General features: G+C 52.1%; 1 protein-coding gene and 1 long non-coding RNA gene across 6 annotated transcripts in view; one reads left to right on the forward strand and one right to left on the reverse strand.

The window, feature by feature from the left end:
* The window catches only part of Sorbs3 (sorbin and SH3 domain containing 3), a 36,252-nt gene that overhangs the window by 15,125 nt on the left and 5,471 nt on the right, over positions 1 to 15,656 (reverse strand). Inside the window, exons 2-7 of one of the 5 annotated variants that reach the window (XM_087912204.1) lie at positions 11,632 to 11,784; positions 7,314 to 7,461; positions 6,966 to 7,083; positions 5,353 to 5,546; positions 3,577 to 3,640; positions 28 to 66 (exon numbers count right to left, since the gene is read on the reverse strand). In XM_087912204.1, coding sequence (XP_087768330.1) covers positions 28 to 66; positions 3,577 to 3,640; positions 5,353 to 5,546; positions 6,966 to 7,083; positions 7,314 to 7,461; positions 11,632 to 11,741 — 673 coding nt within the window. In that variant the 5' untranslated portion in view covers positions 11,742 to 11,784. Of the gene's footprint in view, positions 1 to 27; positions 67 to 3,576; positions 3,641 to 5,352; positions 5,547 to 6,965; positions 7,084 to 7,313; positions 7,465 to 9,795; positions 9,950 to 11,631; positions 11,785 to 15,656 lie in introns of those variants that run through there. The other 4 variants (XM_087912203.1, XM_048422053.3, XM_048422054.3 and 1 more) reach the window with 4 other exon arrangements.
* On the forward strand, positions 11,744 to 14,642 carry LOC125392270 (uncharacterized). The gene is made up of 2 exons (XR_007229450.3): positions 11,744 to 12,743; positions 12,861 to 14,642. It is a non-coding gene; the product is annotated as an uncharacterized LOC125392270 (long non-coding RNA).

A 15,656-nucleotide genomic window follows, 5' to 3' on the forward strand; every position in this document is an offset into this window, starting at 1 on the left:
ACAGACCAGTAAACCCATATCTCTCACCTTTGGGTGGGTCTTCCAAGGTCCAGTCAAACTGTAGATCTGGAGAACAGAAAGGATTGGGTCAGCAATAGGACTCAGAGTGAGGACAGGACGCTCCAGAAGCCTGCCTAGCTGCTCCCAGCCTCCCTTCTGTCTGGAGCAGGAGCTGAGGGCTGAGTCAGGGCCTGAAGAATGTCCCGAGGGAGGTAAGGAATTAGGAGGGCAGCCTTTGGGAGGGCTTGAAATGCCTGCCTCTGGCAGACTTTGGGCCTGGGAGAGCCAAATGGGCGGCAGCAACACCCTCTAACCCCTCCTGATTTAATCCCCCCCACACCCTCTCCTGACCTCTGTAGGCTTGTCCAGGCCATGCCAGCCTGTGGAAGCTGGGCTTCCTCTCTGTTTCCCTTCCCCACCTGCACCTCCTTCTCAAATACCTCACTCCTCACTGCGCCCTGAACCACACCGCCCAGCGTGCAGGGCTTTCAGGAGTTGGGGTGAGGGAGGCGTCTAGAGGTTCTAAAACCCAAATACTTTGTTCAGGAGCCTGCCTTGACCTCCCTCTGCTGCTGGGTTGTCTGCTTTTCCTCAAGAAACCGGACTACCGCATTCCTCTTTTCCAGAAGACCTGTTGCTCACTGTTGTTGCGTCAACCACTCTGACCAAGGGCTCCGGACCTCCATAGCACTCAGCCTATGGTCAGCTCCAAAGTCATCTAACTTGACTCAGTGGCAGCATCTGTCACAGCTTTTCCCTCTGAAACTCCGTTCTCTCATCTGGCTGCAGGGAGACTATTCATCCCTCCTTCTCCATCTCTGGAGGCGCCTCCAAGGCTCTAGGCTACTTCCCTCCTATCAGGGACTCTCAGAACCCACATGCCTGGGAGGCTCAGTCCTAAAGACTATCTCTCCATCTCTCTGTGGGATCTTAGCTAGTCCTAAGGCTTTTCAAATACATTCAGCCTTGTTTCCACAGGCTCCACCTCCATGGATCCAACCATGGATCCAACCAGGCCTTTTTGAAAATATAATTACATCTGTGCTGCACATGGACTTATTTCTTGTCACCATTCCCTAAACAACACAGTACAGTGTGCCTATAGCTACTGCTGCAGCACTTACTTGGGATTAAATATAAGTAATCTAGAGGCAATTTAAGGTCTATGAAAGGATATATATGCAAGTAGATGCAAATATAAATACTTATATCTACATTTTATTGGTTTTTAAATTTTATTTTATATTCTATTTGTATGTATGTCTGTGAATCACATGTGTGTCTGGTTCCCCATGGGGGCCAAAGGAGGGTATCAGGCCCCCTGAAACTGGAGTTACAGAGCTGTGAGCAGCCATGTAGGTTCTAGAAATTAAACCTGGGTCTTCTAGAGGAGCAGTCACTTAATTGCTGAACTATCTCTCCAGCCCCTTCAGGTTTTTTGCTTGTTTATTTTGCTTTTTCTTAGAAACATTTCTGTGTGTATGTGTGCACACATGCATGCCATGGCATGTATGTGAAGGTCAGAGGGTCGATTCTCTCCTCCCACTATATGGGCTTTGAAGATTGTCAGGCGTGGAAGTCTTTACCCACTGAATCATTCTGCCAACCCATTTTCCGTTTTTCCTTGAGATGGGACCTCACACCATAGCCTAGGTTGGCCTAGAATTCATGACAACCTTCCTGGCCCAGCTTCCCTGAGTGAGCTGCTATGGAGACCTAGATCCATAGCATTGGATATGGCACTTTATGCAAAGGGCTTCTTGCAGGGCTGGGGAGTGGGGGAACCAATCTTCTTTGGATACTAAAAGATAAGGATGGTGCTATCTACTCCCACAATCCTAGTTTATAGTTAAGCTATAAATAAGAACGCTTCGAGGACTGGAACTCACCATCTCTTTTGAGAGTCCCCGGTATTTCCTGTGCAGGTCAGACCCTGCCCTTGAACTAGCCTTGGGCATTCCGCTGCCTACTCCACTAGAGTGTGACATGCCTCCAAAACTAAAAGCCTCTATTTTCTTTTGTTTTCTGAGACAAGGACCCATTATGTAGTTCTGACTGTCCTGGAACTCACTGTGTAGACCAGGCTGTCTTCGAACTCACAGAGATCCTCCTGCCTCTGTCTCCTGAGTGCTGGGACTAATGCCATGTGCCATCACACCAAGCTCCAAATGCCTCTTAAACCTGTTCCCTCTGCAGCCTTCCCGTTCTCTCAAAACACAAAATGGCAGCACCAAAGGCGGGCACACTCCTGTGACCCCTGAGGCAGAAAGACCGAGAGCTCTAGGCGAACCTCAGCTACATGGTGAGCCCAAGGTCCGCCTGGAATATACAAGGTCCTGTCTGAAAAATAAAAAGGAAGCCAAAAAGTAGCTTCATCCTTCCACATGCTCGGGTTTAAATTCATCCTTCAGGATGTTCTTTTCTGCCCAGAATTCCAGGACTATGCCTGAAATTCCCTGGATTCCCCACCCCATCCAACTGCCCCCTGCCCTGGTCTGAGTCACTTCTAGGTGTAGACTGGATCAAAGCAGATTCCATGGTGATCTTTTTCCTCCCGGCCTTGCTAATCAGGAGGACTGGTCCCCATGCTCCCACCATCTCTTCTGTGTCTGCCAGTGTGGGTGATCCCTCCAGTCCCCATTGTCAGAGCTTGTCACTCTGATGCTCGAACTGCCCAGGCTTCCAGGTTTCTTGTCTGGTAAAAGCCAAAGTCCTCTCAGGGGCACCCAGAGCCTCACAAGACCTGACCCTATCACTCTGATGGCGTCTCCTATATGAATCCCCTCTCACTCCAGTGCAGGAAAGGGTCAATGTGCATTTCCCTCTGGGTCTCTGGAGCGCCCTCTGCTGGCACATTTCTCCCTACCCTTTCTGGGTTTAGTTCAAGGGCCTCTCCCCTGCCTGTTCTGGGTGAGGTCTCAGCCTAGCTGCGCTGACCGCTCCCCAGTTTTCTTTGGTTTTATTCTAGCCCTTTCCACCATCTGCTTATGGCACATTTTCCTAGAAGAGTGTACTGTAAGTCCCGAGAGACAGGCAAGGACTGACCAATGCACAAAGCTCTCATACGCTGCTCAGGGTTGACTGCGTTCAGTGCTTCAAGCGAAGGAAGGACCACTGTGGCAGGCACTACAGCCTAACTCTGAGGGATCCCAGGAAGACCCAGGAGGACATTGGGAAACTTCAGCTAGTCCACCCAAGAAGGATGCTCTGGAGGCCGCTGCTGGCCTCAAGCATTGGTGACACAGAAACTCCCTCCCTCTCTCCCTCTTCCTCTTCTTCCTTTTGCCATCCCCTCCCCAACTCACACACACACTTTCTTTTTTAGATTTTTGAGACAGTCACACTTTGTAGCCTAGACTGGCCTCAAATCTGTGATCCCCTTGTTTCTCAGCCTCTCTGAGTGCTGGGGTTACCAGGGGGTGGGTGGATATTTTCAAGACCACTTACCTTAGGGCTTTGAGAGAGAAGAATCTCATAAGTCAGAAGAATCTCATAAGAAAAAAAAATGTCCCTTCCCATCCCTCCCACAACCTCCATGTTGTTGGGAGTCTATTGGGTCCTGGGGAGGTGTCTAACCTGGCATTTTCCGGTGAATTTGCTGGAACATTCTCCGATACCAGTCTCTGGGGCTGTCAACACTCTGAGATCAGAAAATTAAAATCAGGCCTCCCTGCTCACCCACAGTCTTCAAGTCTCCCTGCTCACCCATCCTTCCCAAGGAAAAGTCATGAGAGCTTTTCTAATGAGACCTTTCTCTGGGCACCTCAGAATCCACATGGAAGGCTGGGGAATGTCTCTGGTGGTCGTGATGCTGTGTGTGTGTGTGTGTGTGTGCAGGTGCATACCCCTGTGCACGCAGAGGCCAGAGGAGAGCTCCACCACATTTTTTATATTTCTTTCATTTATTATTGGGCTGGGATGTGCATCTGCCACACCCATATGTGGAGGCCAGAGGACGACTGACAGGAACAGGGTCTCTCCTGCTGTCACCTGGATCTGGGGATCAGACTAGGACCTCAGAAGTGAGGGCCTGAGGGCAAGTGCCTTTATCTACCCGAACCATTTCCCCAACTCTCTACCTAATTTATTTTTATTTATTTCTTTTTTAAAGATTTTTTTATGTGTTGTGTTTTACTTGCATCCTCAGAGGCCAAAAGAAAGTGTTGGAGCCTCTGTAACCGAGTTATGGGCAGTCGTGAACTACTGTGTGGGTGCTAGGGATCAAAGCCTGGTCCTCAGCAAGAACAAGTAAGTGTTCTTAGCCACCGAGCCATCTCTTCAGTCCTTCATTTTTATTTTATTTTATTTTTGAGACAATGTTTCACGAGGTAGCCTTCGGCTGGCCTGGAACTCACTATGTAGACTGGGCTGGCCTTGAACTCACAGATCACAGAGATCCTTGTGCCTCTGCCTCCTGAGTGCTAGGATTAAAGATGTTCATCACTATGACCATCTGATCCATATCCACTTGTTCTTTTTTTTTTTTGAAATAGTCTCTCTCAATGGCCTGGAACTCATCAAGTACTCTAAAGTGGCTGGCCAGTGAGGTCCAGACAGCCTCCTGTCTCCACCTTCCCAGCGCATCATGCTGAAATGATAGGCATGTGCTACCATGCCTACCTTTAAAAAAATCGGTTTAATTTACTTTAATTTTTAAATTTTAATTAAAATGATTTAATTTTAAATCATTTTAATAATAATAAATAATATTATAAATAATACAATATTTAAACTTTTAAGTAATTGGATTTTAATGTAATTTTCTTTTTAGTTCCAGGGACTAGAATTCAGGTCCTCAGGCTTGTATGGCAAGCACTGTACTGGCTGAGCTATCTTCTCAGACTTGTTTCTCTATTCTCAGCGCTTTGACATTAATCATGTTTCCTCACGAGGAAACAAAAGTAACACTGTAGGGGGAGAAGGTATTTCACCTACCGGCTGCACCTGGACCTTACAAAGCAGGGAGAATGTGTGACTATGAGGAAATTTGGTTGGCTCCAAGATATGAAGGCAGCAGAAGGTCAGGGCCCCAGTAGTCCTGGTGGAATACAGGATCCTTCCCTGCCCGCCATGGCATGAGGCAATCTTGCTCAGGACTCAGCCAGTAAATAGGCAGCCATTCTGGGGGTGCTATGCCAAGCCACTGGGGTACAAAACTAAGAAACATCCTTGCTAGTTACAGCCCTTAAGACCGTAGCTTTCCAGTTTTGAGAACTGTACCATGTAACACCTGACTCAGACATGTAAGGTGTGGGCACGGCCTTCATGCCTCAATCCTATTCTACGCCTAGAAATAGAACTTAGGAGGGTCTCTGGGCCCTCTCTATCTGTGACCCCCAGCCCTGGACTCACAGATCGGGGGGCAATGGGCATGCCGCTCTCATCCACGGGCCCGATTCCCTCGTACTTCACCCAGCGCTTGTCCCGCCGCTTGCTGTCCTTGGTCCATGTGGCTGACCAGTTCTGGGCATGCTGCGAGGCAGGTTGCTTCGGGCTCGCAGAGGGCCGGCTCCCAGGGCCTGGCCAGGTCTGATACCATGCTGGGTCTGTGAGAGGTGTGTATAGGCATTAGCTGAAAGGTGCACGGGAGGTGGCGGGGGTGGGGGGGTGGGGGGGTGGTCCACGCCTGACCTTGTTTGTCTCCTCTGAAGTCAATCCCCGTGAACTCAGTTTCAACCCCTCCTCATCTGGCTGTGTGATGTGGACTCCACAAACCTCCCCATCCCCTGCAGCGCCCCAGGCTTCCGCTTATTTGCTTCTTTAAAATGAATTTTCAACGGATTCTGTTCGGAGCAATCTGTATGCATCCCCACCCCCGTTCTGTTTTCCTGGACTGTCCTAAGCATTTGCAGAAGGATGGCTGGGGATCATGACGTGTAATAAACGCTGAGGACATCCCAGCTAGGGTGCGGCAAGACAACGAATCTGGACTGCAGGAGGGTTGGTAGGGGAAATGGGATTGGATGGAGTCAGACTTAAATTCTGACTCCAGCTCTGCCACCTACTGGTCGTTTAAGTTGAGGCTTGTTGACGGCCCTCCCGGTGCCTCAGTTTCCACTTGTATAAATGAAGAGCAATTTCAGCAAAGATTTAGTGGTTTCTAGTCTGTGTCACTGTACCCAGCACAAAGACCCTCAGAGGGGTCCGAAATTCATTTCCCCAGGCATGCGTTCTGCGCTGTGTCCCCAGCTCTCCCCCTCCCTCAGCAGAACGTTTCATTTCTAAGTAGTGTCGTCTAATGGCATAAGTGCTTCAGGGCCAGATGGCCAAGGGTGTGGACCTCAATGCAACCTCATCGACTCCTCCTCTGAGCAACTCTGAGACTGGATCCCCACTGGGAAGATGCCTAGAACCGACTCGGACCTTGCTTGGATGTGGACGGATTAGACTAGGGGAGGCTCATGAGGTCTGTCCAGTGCTGCCCTGCTGGAAGTGTTCAACAATCACTTGTTAAACGACTGAGGCCCTTTGCACAGTGTCTGACTCAGGAGAATGAGTGCTCATTAAAGGGTGCCATCTCTCTCAGGGCTGAATTGTCCTGAGGAGTCCCCAGGAGCTTAGAGACCTTAGGGCCCAGATGGCAGGCTCAAAGGCTGCATCCTCCACACCGAGAGTCTCCGGCGGGGCAGGGGGCAGTCCCTGTTCACTCTTAAGTTAGCACTTCTCACCCTCCCATCTGAATCACTGGCCCAGTTACAGTTCCCTTGCCTCCTAAGGCCATGGCTCCCTGTACACGTCCTTCCCTTAGCAAGAGGGAGGGAAGGGCTGTGTCAGCCTGTTCTCTCTTCAAGGTCCCTGTCTCAGGATAAGCATGATCACCTAGAGAACCCTAAGCTGAATTCGCAGTTCCCTGGGGGACCTTCTCACGGCCTTGAAGGATCCACTCCCTTCCATCTGGCATAGGGGATTTGCCCCATAATCCTGCATATAAGGTTCCTAGAGCAGATCTCCCCCAGTGGACCCACCTGGATGCTGGGGACCGTCTCTCCTGGGTGGGGCACAGCCATTGCACACAGTCCTGGGCGCAGGGTCATGGAACTGGAAATTAAGGGTGTTGGAGCCACCATTCCGGATCACGGGCACCTGTGGAGAGGGGCCAGGAGCCAGCTCAGGGCCCAGAGGTCCCACTGGAGTGGGAAGGGTTAGCAGCCGGGGCAAAGCCACAGTCTGGCCTCCTGGGGAAGCCACGGACCTTTCTTTAGACTGTCTTCCCTCCTGACCCTTTCTGTCCCCTGCCCTCTCACCTGGCCTGCTAATGTCCCCATCAATTGCTGACCCACCAGTGTACCCCCTTTTTTTGGCTGTTCACTCACCCTCGTCCCCCGGGAGGATGGGCCTATATGGGCTCGTAGGTGATCAGGAATGAAATCGTCCAGGCTGAGCCCAGCAGGGAGGCCTTGCATGCTTGGGTCAAGGTTGGAGGACACAGGATGTGCCAGCTGCTCCTTCGTGTGTACTCTGCTGCTGGGAAGGAGGAAGGAAGAGAAAGCCTTGCTGAGCTGGACTGCCTGGGCCCTCTTGACTCAACCCACGGGTGGGGGAGGAAGGTAGGTTGTGGGAGGGGATTATGACCAGCTGGGTGGGAGCTCAAGGGCCCAGGAAACAGGCAGCTTTGGGCACCCGCCTGCAGGCTGCCAGTGCGGAGGACTCCCAGAGGCACAATGGACTGCTTGTTAGGCCCCAGGCAGGAGCGCTGGGTGGGAGTGGGGGAAGGGAAGCTAGGCAAGGAGGAGGATAGGGAGGCTGGCTAGGAGCAGGCCTGTGGCCTGCTGACCACCCCTCTGAGGGCTCTGTGTGCCAGGATAGCCAGCTCCCCTAGAGGGAAGGCCCAGGGGAAGTAGGGCAGTTAGCAAAGAGGACCTGGGCACGCAGGACTTTGTTTCCATGCTTCTGCATTCTCATGCCCTGGGTAGCATCTGCTTGCTCATAGCCACAAGGGCAGCCAACATGGAGGCCTCCTACCTGCTGACTGCAGGAAGCAGCCAGCAGTGCCCTCATCCCTACCAGGACCAGGGAGAGCATGGGAGCATTGCCAGGCAGGGCAGCCAGTCCTCCTGGGATTAAGGGACTGTGGGCTATCTACTGGGCCTCCTGTGTACGGTTCCAGAACACTCAGGGCCAGTGGTAGGTGGATGGAAAGCAAAACCACAGGCGACAAGAGAACCTGCTCCAGCCCTGGGAGTGGTGCTGAGTTCTGGAAGCTGCTCTCCTGCACACTGACAAACACTCCCCTACCCGTACCTGTACCCATTCTCCCTGACTGATAGCATCATTCCTGACAAGGCCTCACTCAAGGGGTCAGCATAAGGGAACGCAGAGCATCCGGGAGATGGAGGCATGCAAAGGGGGACCCAAAAGTGGGTACAAGAGGACAAAGAGGTCATGGTTCAAGGGCACAAAAGAATTTTCGTGCCCAGAAAGCTGTGGGGCAGAATCTGTGTCTCTTCCTCTTCACGGCTGGACAGGGCCCTAGGGGAATAAACTTGAACCACCTTTTGGACTAGACTTGCATGTGCTTGTGGAGTTAGCGGCTCCCAGCAAGGACACCAGACCCCTCAGGAGGTGTCCTGTGTGTGGTACGATATATTCGGTGCTATGAACATGACTTGGGGGTGGGGTGGGGACGCAGGATGGATCATGTGAGCAGCATGGGAGTTGAGATAAAAGAAGGTCCCAGGAGCATGTGCGGCAAGCAGTCATATGAATAGCATAAGAAGTTGTGGGGGACCATGGGGGTAAGACGGACAATAGAGGCCTGTGGTTCCTGGCCGCTCATACGCAGTTCCAGCGCAGGCCTTGGCAAGGAATCAAAGGAGGCAAGGATAGCACCCTCTCTGGTCTGCATTTGTGGGGATTTCTTCTGACATCTGAGCAGCCTTTTGGGGACCCGGCCAACCCCTCCCTGAGTTTGTGGGGAGGGGAGGTTGAGTCTGGAGGAGGTGCAGCCCACCAGCTGGATCCAATTAGAGCACTTACCAAAAGCCAAACACTCAAACACACCCCAGTTCCTCCCAGGGAAAGTGAGGCAAGGCAGGACTGAGGACCAAAGAGGCCCGGGCAGACTGGTGTAGAGCTACCCCCCTCCTTGCTTGGCTGCTGGCTTGAGGCCAAGTTGCCCTAAGCATCAGCAGCTGTACCCATCAGCTGACAGGCCTTCCTTCCCTAATGTTAGTGTTCCCACCCAGCATCCTCTCCAGGGAAGAGGGTTCAACCCCCATCACCACCTGTTTGCAGGAGCTGTAGACCCCAGGATACCTCAATATGCTCCTTTCCCACCCAGCTCCCCACGTAAAAGCACTCCCGAGAATGCACAGGGGTAGGATGGGGCCAGAAGGTGGTCCTGGTCTTTCTCCCAGCAGGCCTGCCTGGAGACATTAGACAGAACCTAAGAAAGACAGCCGCCTCCAGGAGAATTGGTGTCCATCTGGCATAAAACAGGTGTCCATACACCTCTGGTGAGCTCCCAGAATTCAGGCAGCCCCTGCACCCAAGCAGCCCTCTCCAAAGAGCTGGAAGAATGAAGTATTTCTAAGTTTGGTAGATCCCTTCCCACCTCAGAGTGAGGCCCTGATGGTGGGGGGACTTTGCCCTCTGCTTTTCCAAGTCTAATCACACTACAGATCCCTACAGACAGGGTCGGAGTTTTTCCGAGTACACTCTTTCTGGATTGCGGGTAAGGTAACGTCACACAACCTCAGAGGTTGGGATCCCGGGGGAGGGGCTCTATGCCTTCCCTCCTGTCTAGCCCATGCTGTGTCTTGCCTCTTTCCTGCCCCTTGGCGTTCCCGCACCTACCTTCCCCCGGCGAGCAGGTGGGGGGACTCGGGGCCGCCCAGGAGGGCAGGAGCATCCCAGCCGGCTCCTGCTTGGCACAGCCGCGGATCGCCCTCGGGGAAAGAGGGCAAGGAGAAGTGCGAGCTGCCAGCGGTCGCGGCCCTCGTGACCCGTCAGGACGCTAGGCCAGGCCGGGCGCTCAACGAGGAAGAGGGAGGCCGAGGGGGCGAGCTGGGAGGCAGGACCCTGAGAGGAGTGCGGCGGGAGGAGTTTGAGGCTCGGATCTGGACTGTGAGTCCGGGTTGTGCTGGGGTGGAGTGGAGGGGCTGGCTACTCCCTCCCTCCACTCCCGCGGGTGCCCTCTGTCCGGCCGCGCGCTACGGGGACGCTGTGGCCCCTTGCCCAAGGGGCCGGGCCCGCCAGGAGGCGGCGCCGGGAGGGGCCACCGAGGGTCCCAGGGGAGCCCGCTGGGTTTCCCAGATGCCTTCCCCGTCCCCCACCGCAAAGCTGGCGTCGGAAGCGGGCGGGCGGGCTGGTGGGGGGCCACTCAGAGTTTCCAGCGACATTTCCAGGGTGTGGGAAGCGAGCTGTTCTGCAGAGCTAGGACAGAGGGCAGGAGTGATAGTGCCAGAGTCCGGGTGGAGCCAGCATTAGATACGACGCAGCCCTCAGCCTGGGAGAGGCAGGAGACAGGACGGGAGGCAGACAGGCTGGGACCGAGATAAGGGAGTCCCACAGGCAGGGTGGCCTAGGAGCGAAGGCAGCGCCCACTTGGGGAGAGAGTTTGTGCCTGTCTAAGCGCGCGGCCAGGAGTTTGCAAACAAACGCGCGTGTTCTGGCAAACGTGAGGATGCTCACACACGTGTAAAGTTTAGGGAGGAAATTGTCCTAAGAGAACCAGCGGTTCCCTGGACGGGCAACAGCACTAAAGAGGACAAGGGTGGGGTCCCTTGGGTGGGGATGAGGTTAGGAGGGTCTTGGTGTTCCCATTCACCGTTTTGTTTTGATCCTGCTTTTCCGCTGTTCCTGCGGCGCTGACGCGGATCCCAAGGACACCACCCACTGGCTGTCCCTCCTCTCTGGCCCTCCCTCCTCTCCTCCTCCTCCAGTCTCTTGGCTGGCAAGCCCCGTGGCAAATGTTTGCTGACAATGGAAACCCTGGAGTACTTCTAGCCCGTGACTCACTCCTGGGATACCCAAGTTCCCAACAAACCAACCAGTAAAAATGGTTTCTGATCCACTTCAGCTCGGTGTTGGATATGGTCAGTGATACCCACTGCAGTTTGACGGGTGCTTGAGGCACCCTGAGTTTCAGTGGTTTTCAAGCACGTCACCTAGCACCCTAGCACCCTCAACTCTTACTAGCTTCACATTTCCCCAATTGTGGGAAAAGAGCTGTTTGTGTTGTCCTCAGACAAGATCCCCTGGGAAACTTAGGCCCAGGAACAGCTCAAGAGATGGACGTGCCAGGGCTCCCATGGGTGCGAGCCCTAAGGAAGACACTTGGCAGGCTTCCACAGATGAAAACCACCTAACGGGGGCTCCAGTCCTCAGTGGTGAGGTAGTTTAACAAAGGCAGGTATTGCACAGTTCAGGGTGATTAAATGAGATGCCCTGTGAGGTCTCCTTAGAGATTATACACCTGCCTTTTTAAGAAGGCTGAAAGGAGAGGGGTGAGGTGGGTTATAAAACCCACAGACGGGACCTCAGGAGAGGAGGAGTTCTGGGACCCTCTGAGGTCAGGCCGCACTATGCTGCTCCTCTGGAGCTGGACTTGTCCATCCAGCCCCGGGAAGCAGCCTCTTCCTCCTGTGGGATTACAAGTTCTACCCATTTCCCTCTTCCACGTTTTCCCACCTGTCAGGATCCCTGGGATTAAGAAGGGCCACATCACTTTCGTTCTCTTCCTTGTTCTCCAAAGACGAGGACGGAGCTGAAGATCTTCCGAGTCCAGGAATCCTGGCCATCCCCCTCAGCAGGAGCGAACTTCTTAGGCTCTAGGGCTCTGACCTGGGCTCCAAGATAAATATTTAATGTAGAGGGTGCCGCTGAGCTGCCAAAGGTTCCAGCTTCCTGTTTCTCACAAGAGAAGGTACAGCTACGGACAAGGAGCTGAGGACGGGCTACCAGTCCCATCTCTATGGGAATGGGGAGTCCGGTAAACAAGTCTCAGAGGACGCATGTGGGGAGGAGGGGGGGCACTGGAGAGCTGAGCTTTTTGCTTAGCTGCCTCAGCTCTGCCTGGCCACTCAGGCCCGGACTGGCTCAGCACCTCTCAGGCCGGAGCCCGCTGTGTTCGCAAGTATTGGATGGCCTCACAAAACACAGCATGCAGGATTGCTAGGACCATGGGTTAGAGAAATCCAAGGGAACTTGAATAATCCCCTTTTCTGTCCATATTTAGGGAGAATTCCTCCTCTTTTAAGATGAAAGAGAAAAAGGTAGCGAGGTTCTGAGATTGCACTAAGAGCCAGGTGTCTGGTTTCCCGACTCCTCCTCCCGAGCTTCAGCTCACTGCTGCTGCCTGCCTGACTCACAGCCGGGCAGCTTCCCTGGTATATCAGAGCCAGGCAGCATTGTCCCAGAGAGTGCAGCTCTGGTCAGTATGCCATCCGGTCTCCTACATGCCGTCAGCTCTAAAAGCGACCTCCCTCCCTATTAGTCAGTTGCCTGCACACCTCTGGCATGGCCTTTGGGTCAAGGATTGCTGGTGCCTCCACAACCACCTGAGCCCAAGTAAACACAGTTACGTAACTGGTCCGTTTATCCAGCTATCTGATTCCAGTCACCAGCAGCCCCACCCAGCCCCGGGCAGCCAATTCTGGCCTAGGCAACTCCCCCACCGGTACTCTGTCCTCTGCCACCAACTCAAAGCGCCATTAGTCAAGTGAAGACCAATTAGTGCCGAGGAGAGTCTACCATTTAGATGAGTCACCCTGACGTCTCTGCTGCAGGCTTCTGCTCTCCAGGTAAGAGAGAAAAGCATCTGCTAGCTCCTTCCCTGGGACAACCTGCGGTCCATTCTTCAGGTAGGCTTTCGCAGCCATGTTGATTTGTGCTCCTAGAAGAGTGTTTTCTTCCTACAGACCAGATGGGAGTAACCGAGGACATGCAGACCGCTTCAGAAGGGACCACAGGGAACCCATCCACGAGGAACAGGAGCCAAGTCGTCATGGATATACTAGCCCAGGCGGGGACTCTGTTTCATCCCTGGGGCCATCTCCTGACTCCGGCTCCTGCAGTGCTGCCAGCTGAACTCTATCAATGGCCCCACATATGCTAACCACTCATGGGAACAGGGGCGGACAAGGCAGGAAAGTGAAGTGACCCACTTTGGGGCTCCAAGGGCCCTCTTACACACTGGCCTATTTGGAAGTATGTGTGTGTTTTGTTTTGTTTTGTTTTTTATTCAGTCACAGCAAAGTGAAGGAATTCTGAGTGAGAAAGAAAAAAAAAACAAGTGAACAACAACAACAAAAACCTACAGTACAGGTCAAGGATGGTCAGTGTCGGGCCTCGCAGTCAGGGCAGGCATGTAAAAGCCAAGGGAATCAGAGGCTCTGGATTTCAGGCCTGCCTTGCACAAATATTTTCATAGAACACATATAATAGGCACCTCATGGTTCTCAACATTTAACCCCAAAGGCTATGGAAAGAGGCAGTCCTTGCCCAGTTTGTCCAGCCTGTCCTGCAGGAGGCCTGGACACTGACTGACATAACATCTGCCGTGTGTTCCTTTTCATGGGTGAGCAAACAGATGCTATGGGCAAGCAGGATGCCTCTGAGAAGGGCCGAGCTAGACAGACTTCCTTCAGTTCTTACAAAGGATGAGAAGAACAAGTTGTCAGCTCTCGAGAAAGCAGACTTTACAGAGGAGGATAAGCGAGAGATGATGTCAGAGGAACGCAAGCCAAGTCAGCTTGGCCACAGACAAGGGCACAGACCCAGGGGCTGAAAATTAGGTCTGCCTCAGCCTTCCTTTCCAGCTCAGGTAAACTGAGATAAGGGAGACAGAGGGCCGGTTGGCTGGCCAGAGTGTACCATGAGGTAGAGTGCTGGTCTCCAAACAAAGGCTAACCTGTCTTTCTGCCTCCTAGAGTTCTATGATGAACTGTCTCCACTGTATCACTATTAAGACTTAATTTACCCCTATGTGACCAACCCACTGTCGATAAGCAGATTTTTAAGACAATCTTAAGAGTTGTGATCTTTAAAAAAGAAGGAAGAAAGAAGAGGAGGAGGAGGAGGAGGAGAAAATCATCTTACTACCCATAGCAGACAACAAAGTGGGGATTAGATTCTGATCTAGCAGGGGTCAGTGTGACTCAGTGTGTCACCCTTCTTTCCTAGGCTCTTAAGCAGCTTCCCACGACTCTGAAAATAAGGGCAAACATTACCTCATCTCACTGGAGCTTTAGCAAAGGGATAAGGCCACTGCTAGCTCAGGAAGTCACTGGGGTAACAGAACATAAAATGTTCACTTGGCTCTTGTGCAGTTAAAAAATCTGGGCTCATTTTTCTGGTCTCAAAATTGCACACTGTGGCTGTATTTGATGTCAATGTTGCAATTTGGGTCCAGTAGACCTAGATTTAGCCTTTCCACCTCTCCGGGGCCCCAGGCTTTCCCTATCTCCAGCCCCGAGCTGGGCAGTGATGCTTATCCGCTCTTGTGCATTCACAGCCCCTTGGGATCTATGTTCTTTTCAGAGGACTCCAAGGCTGGTCTGGTCCTCCTAAGCTTGGTATTACAACGCTCCATCAACTTCTTTCTGGCCTCTGACTTTTCCCAGGCTGGAATCTATGGTTAATCTATGGTGTCTATGGTTAAGATCATATGCACACTTATTAAATGACTATTGCAAAACATATTTTTTTTGTGTGCTTTGTAAAGACTGTTTTCTGGGTTATCATTTTTCTTTTTCAAACTTCAAGGAGGGGCCTCTGCGGGAGAGGTCACAGAAGAATCAGGGACTAGAGCAGAAGTTAGTTGTGGGCATAATTCCAGGAGGGGGCAAGAGGCAAGGGAAGGGGATTTATGTGGGGAAAAGCAGAAACTCGGAAGAGGCCATCAGAGCAATAACGGTGGCTGGGGGAGGGGAGGTCATTTATTGGGAAAGGATTTCATTGGCGTTGTTAGAGACCAGACCAGACATCAGAAACCAGGCTTTCCCTTGCCTCTGGAGTTAATACCTGGGTCAGAGCCAAACAATAAGTCCCTCTACTAAGAAATCAAGGAAATAAAGACACAGGGAGTCAGTGAAGGTTTTCTTCAATTTTAAGGGCATTTTCTTCTTTTAATCTTAAAGATGACTTCCAATATACAGTAAGAAAGTTCTTACAAAACTTTTATTATTCACAAAGACTTATTAATGTCTCCTGTTGATAAGTAACATTTCCACAACATTTCCATAACAGAAAGCAAGAGAATGTGGGTAACCTCTAAGCACAAGCACATAGCCCATCATTCAGAGAGCCACCAGCTAGATCGGCATGTGTGACCACCTCATCACCTAGGCAGCAAGACCAGGAACCGACCCAGGAGAAGGTCGATGATACTCCTATTAGGAAGAAGAGCTACGGATTAGAACACTGTGAGAAAGGAAATACGAGGAGCTCCTGATGGCATCTTTACAAAAGCTCGGGGACAGATAAAAACACATCTTCTTTTTCTCTTGTTTTCAATGCAGGTTTTCATTATATAGCCCTGGCTAGCCTGGAATTCATTGTGAGACCAGGCTAGCCTCAAATTTGCCGTGATCCTCTTGCTTCCTCCTGTGCCCAATCCAGATCACATCTTACCACCACAAATCACAATCTCTGGTTGCCTGTTTCTAATCATGGGCACTTCACTTTGATAAGCCCCCCAAAACCAAAAGGACAGG

This window comes from Myodes glareolus, chromosome 12 (assembly GCF_982192425.1).
Source record: "Myodes glareolus chromosome 12, mMyoGla1.1, whole genome shotgun sequence".
Taxonomy (NCBI): Eukaryota; Metazoa; Chordata; class Mammalia; order Rodentia; family Cricetidae; genus Myodes; species Myodes glareolus.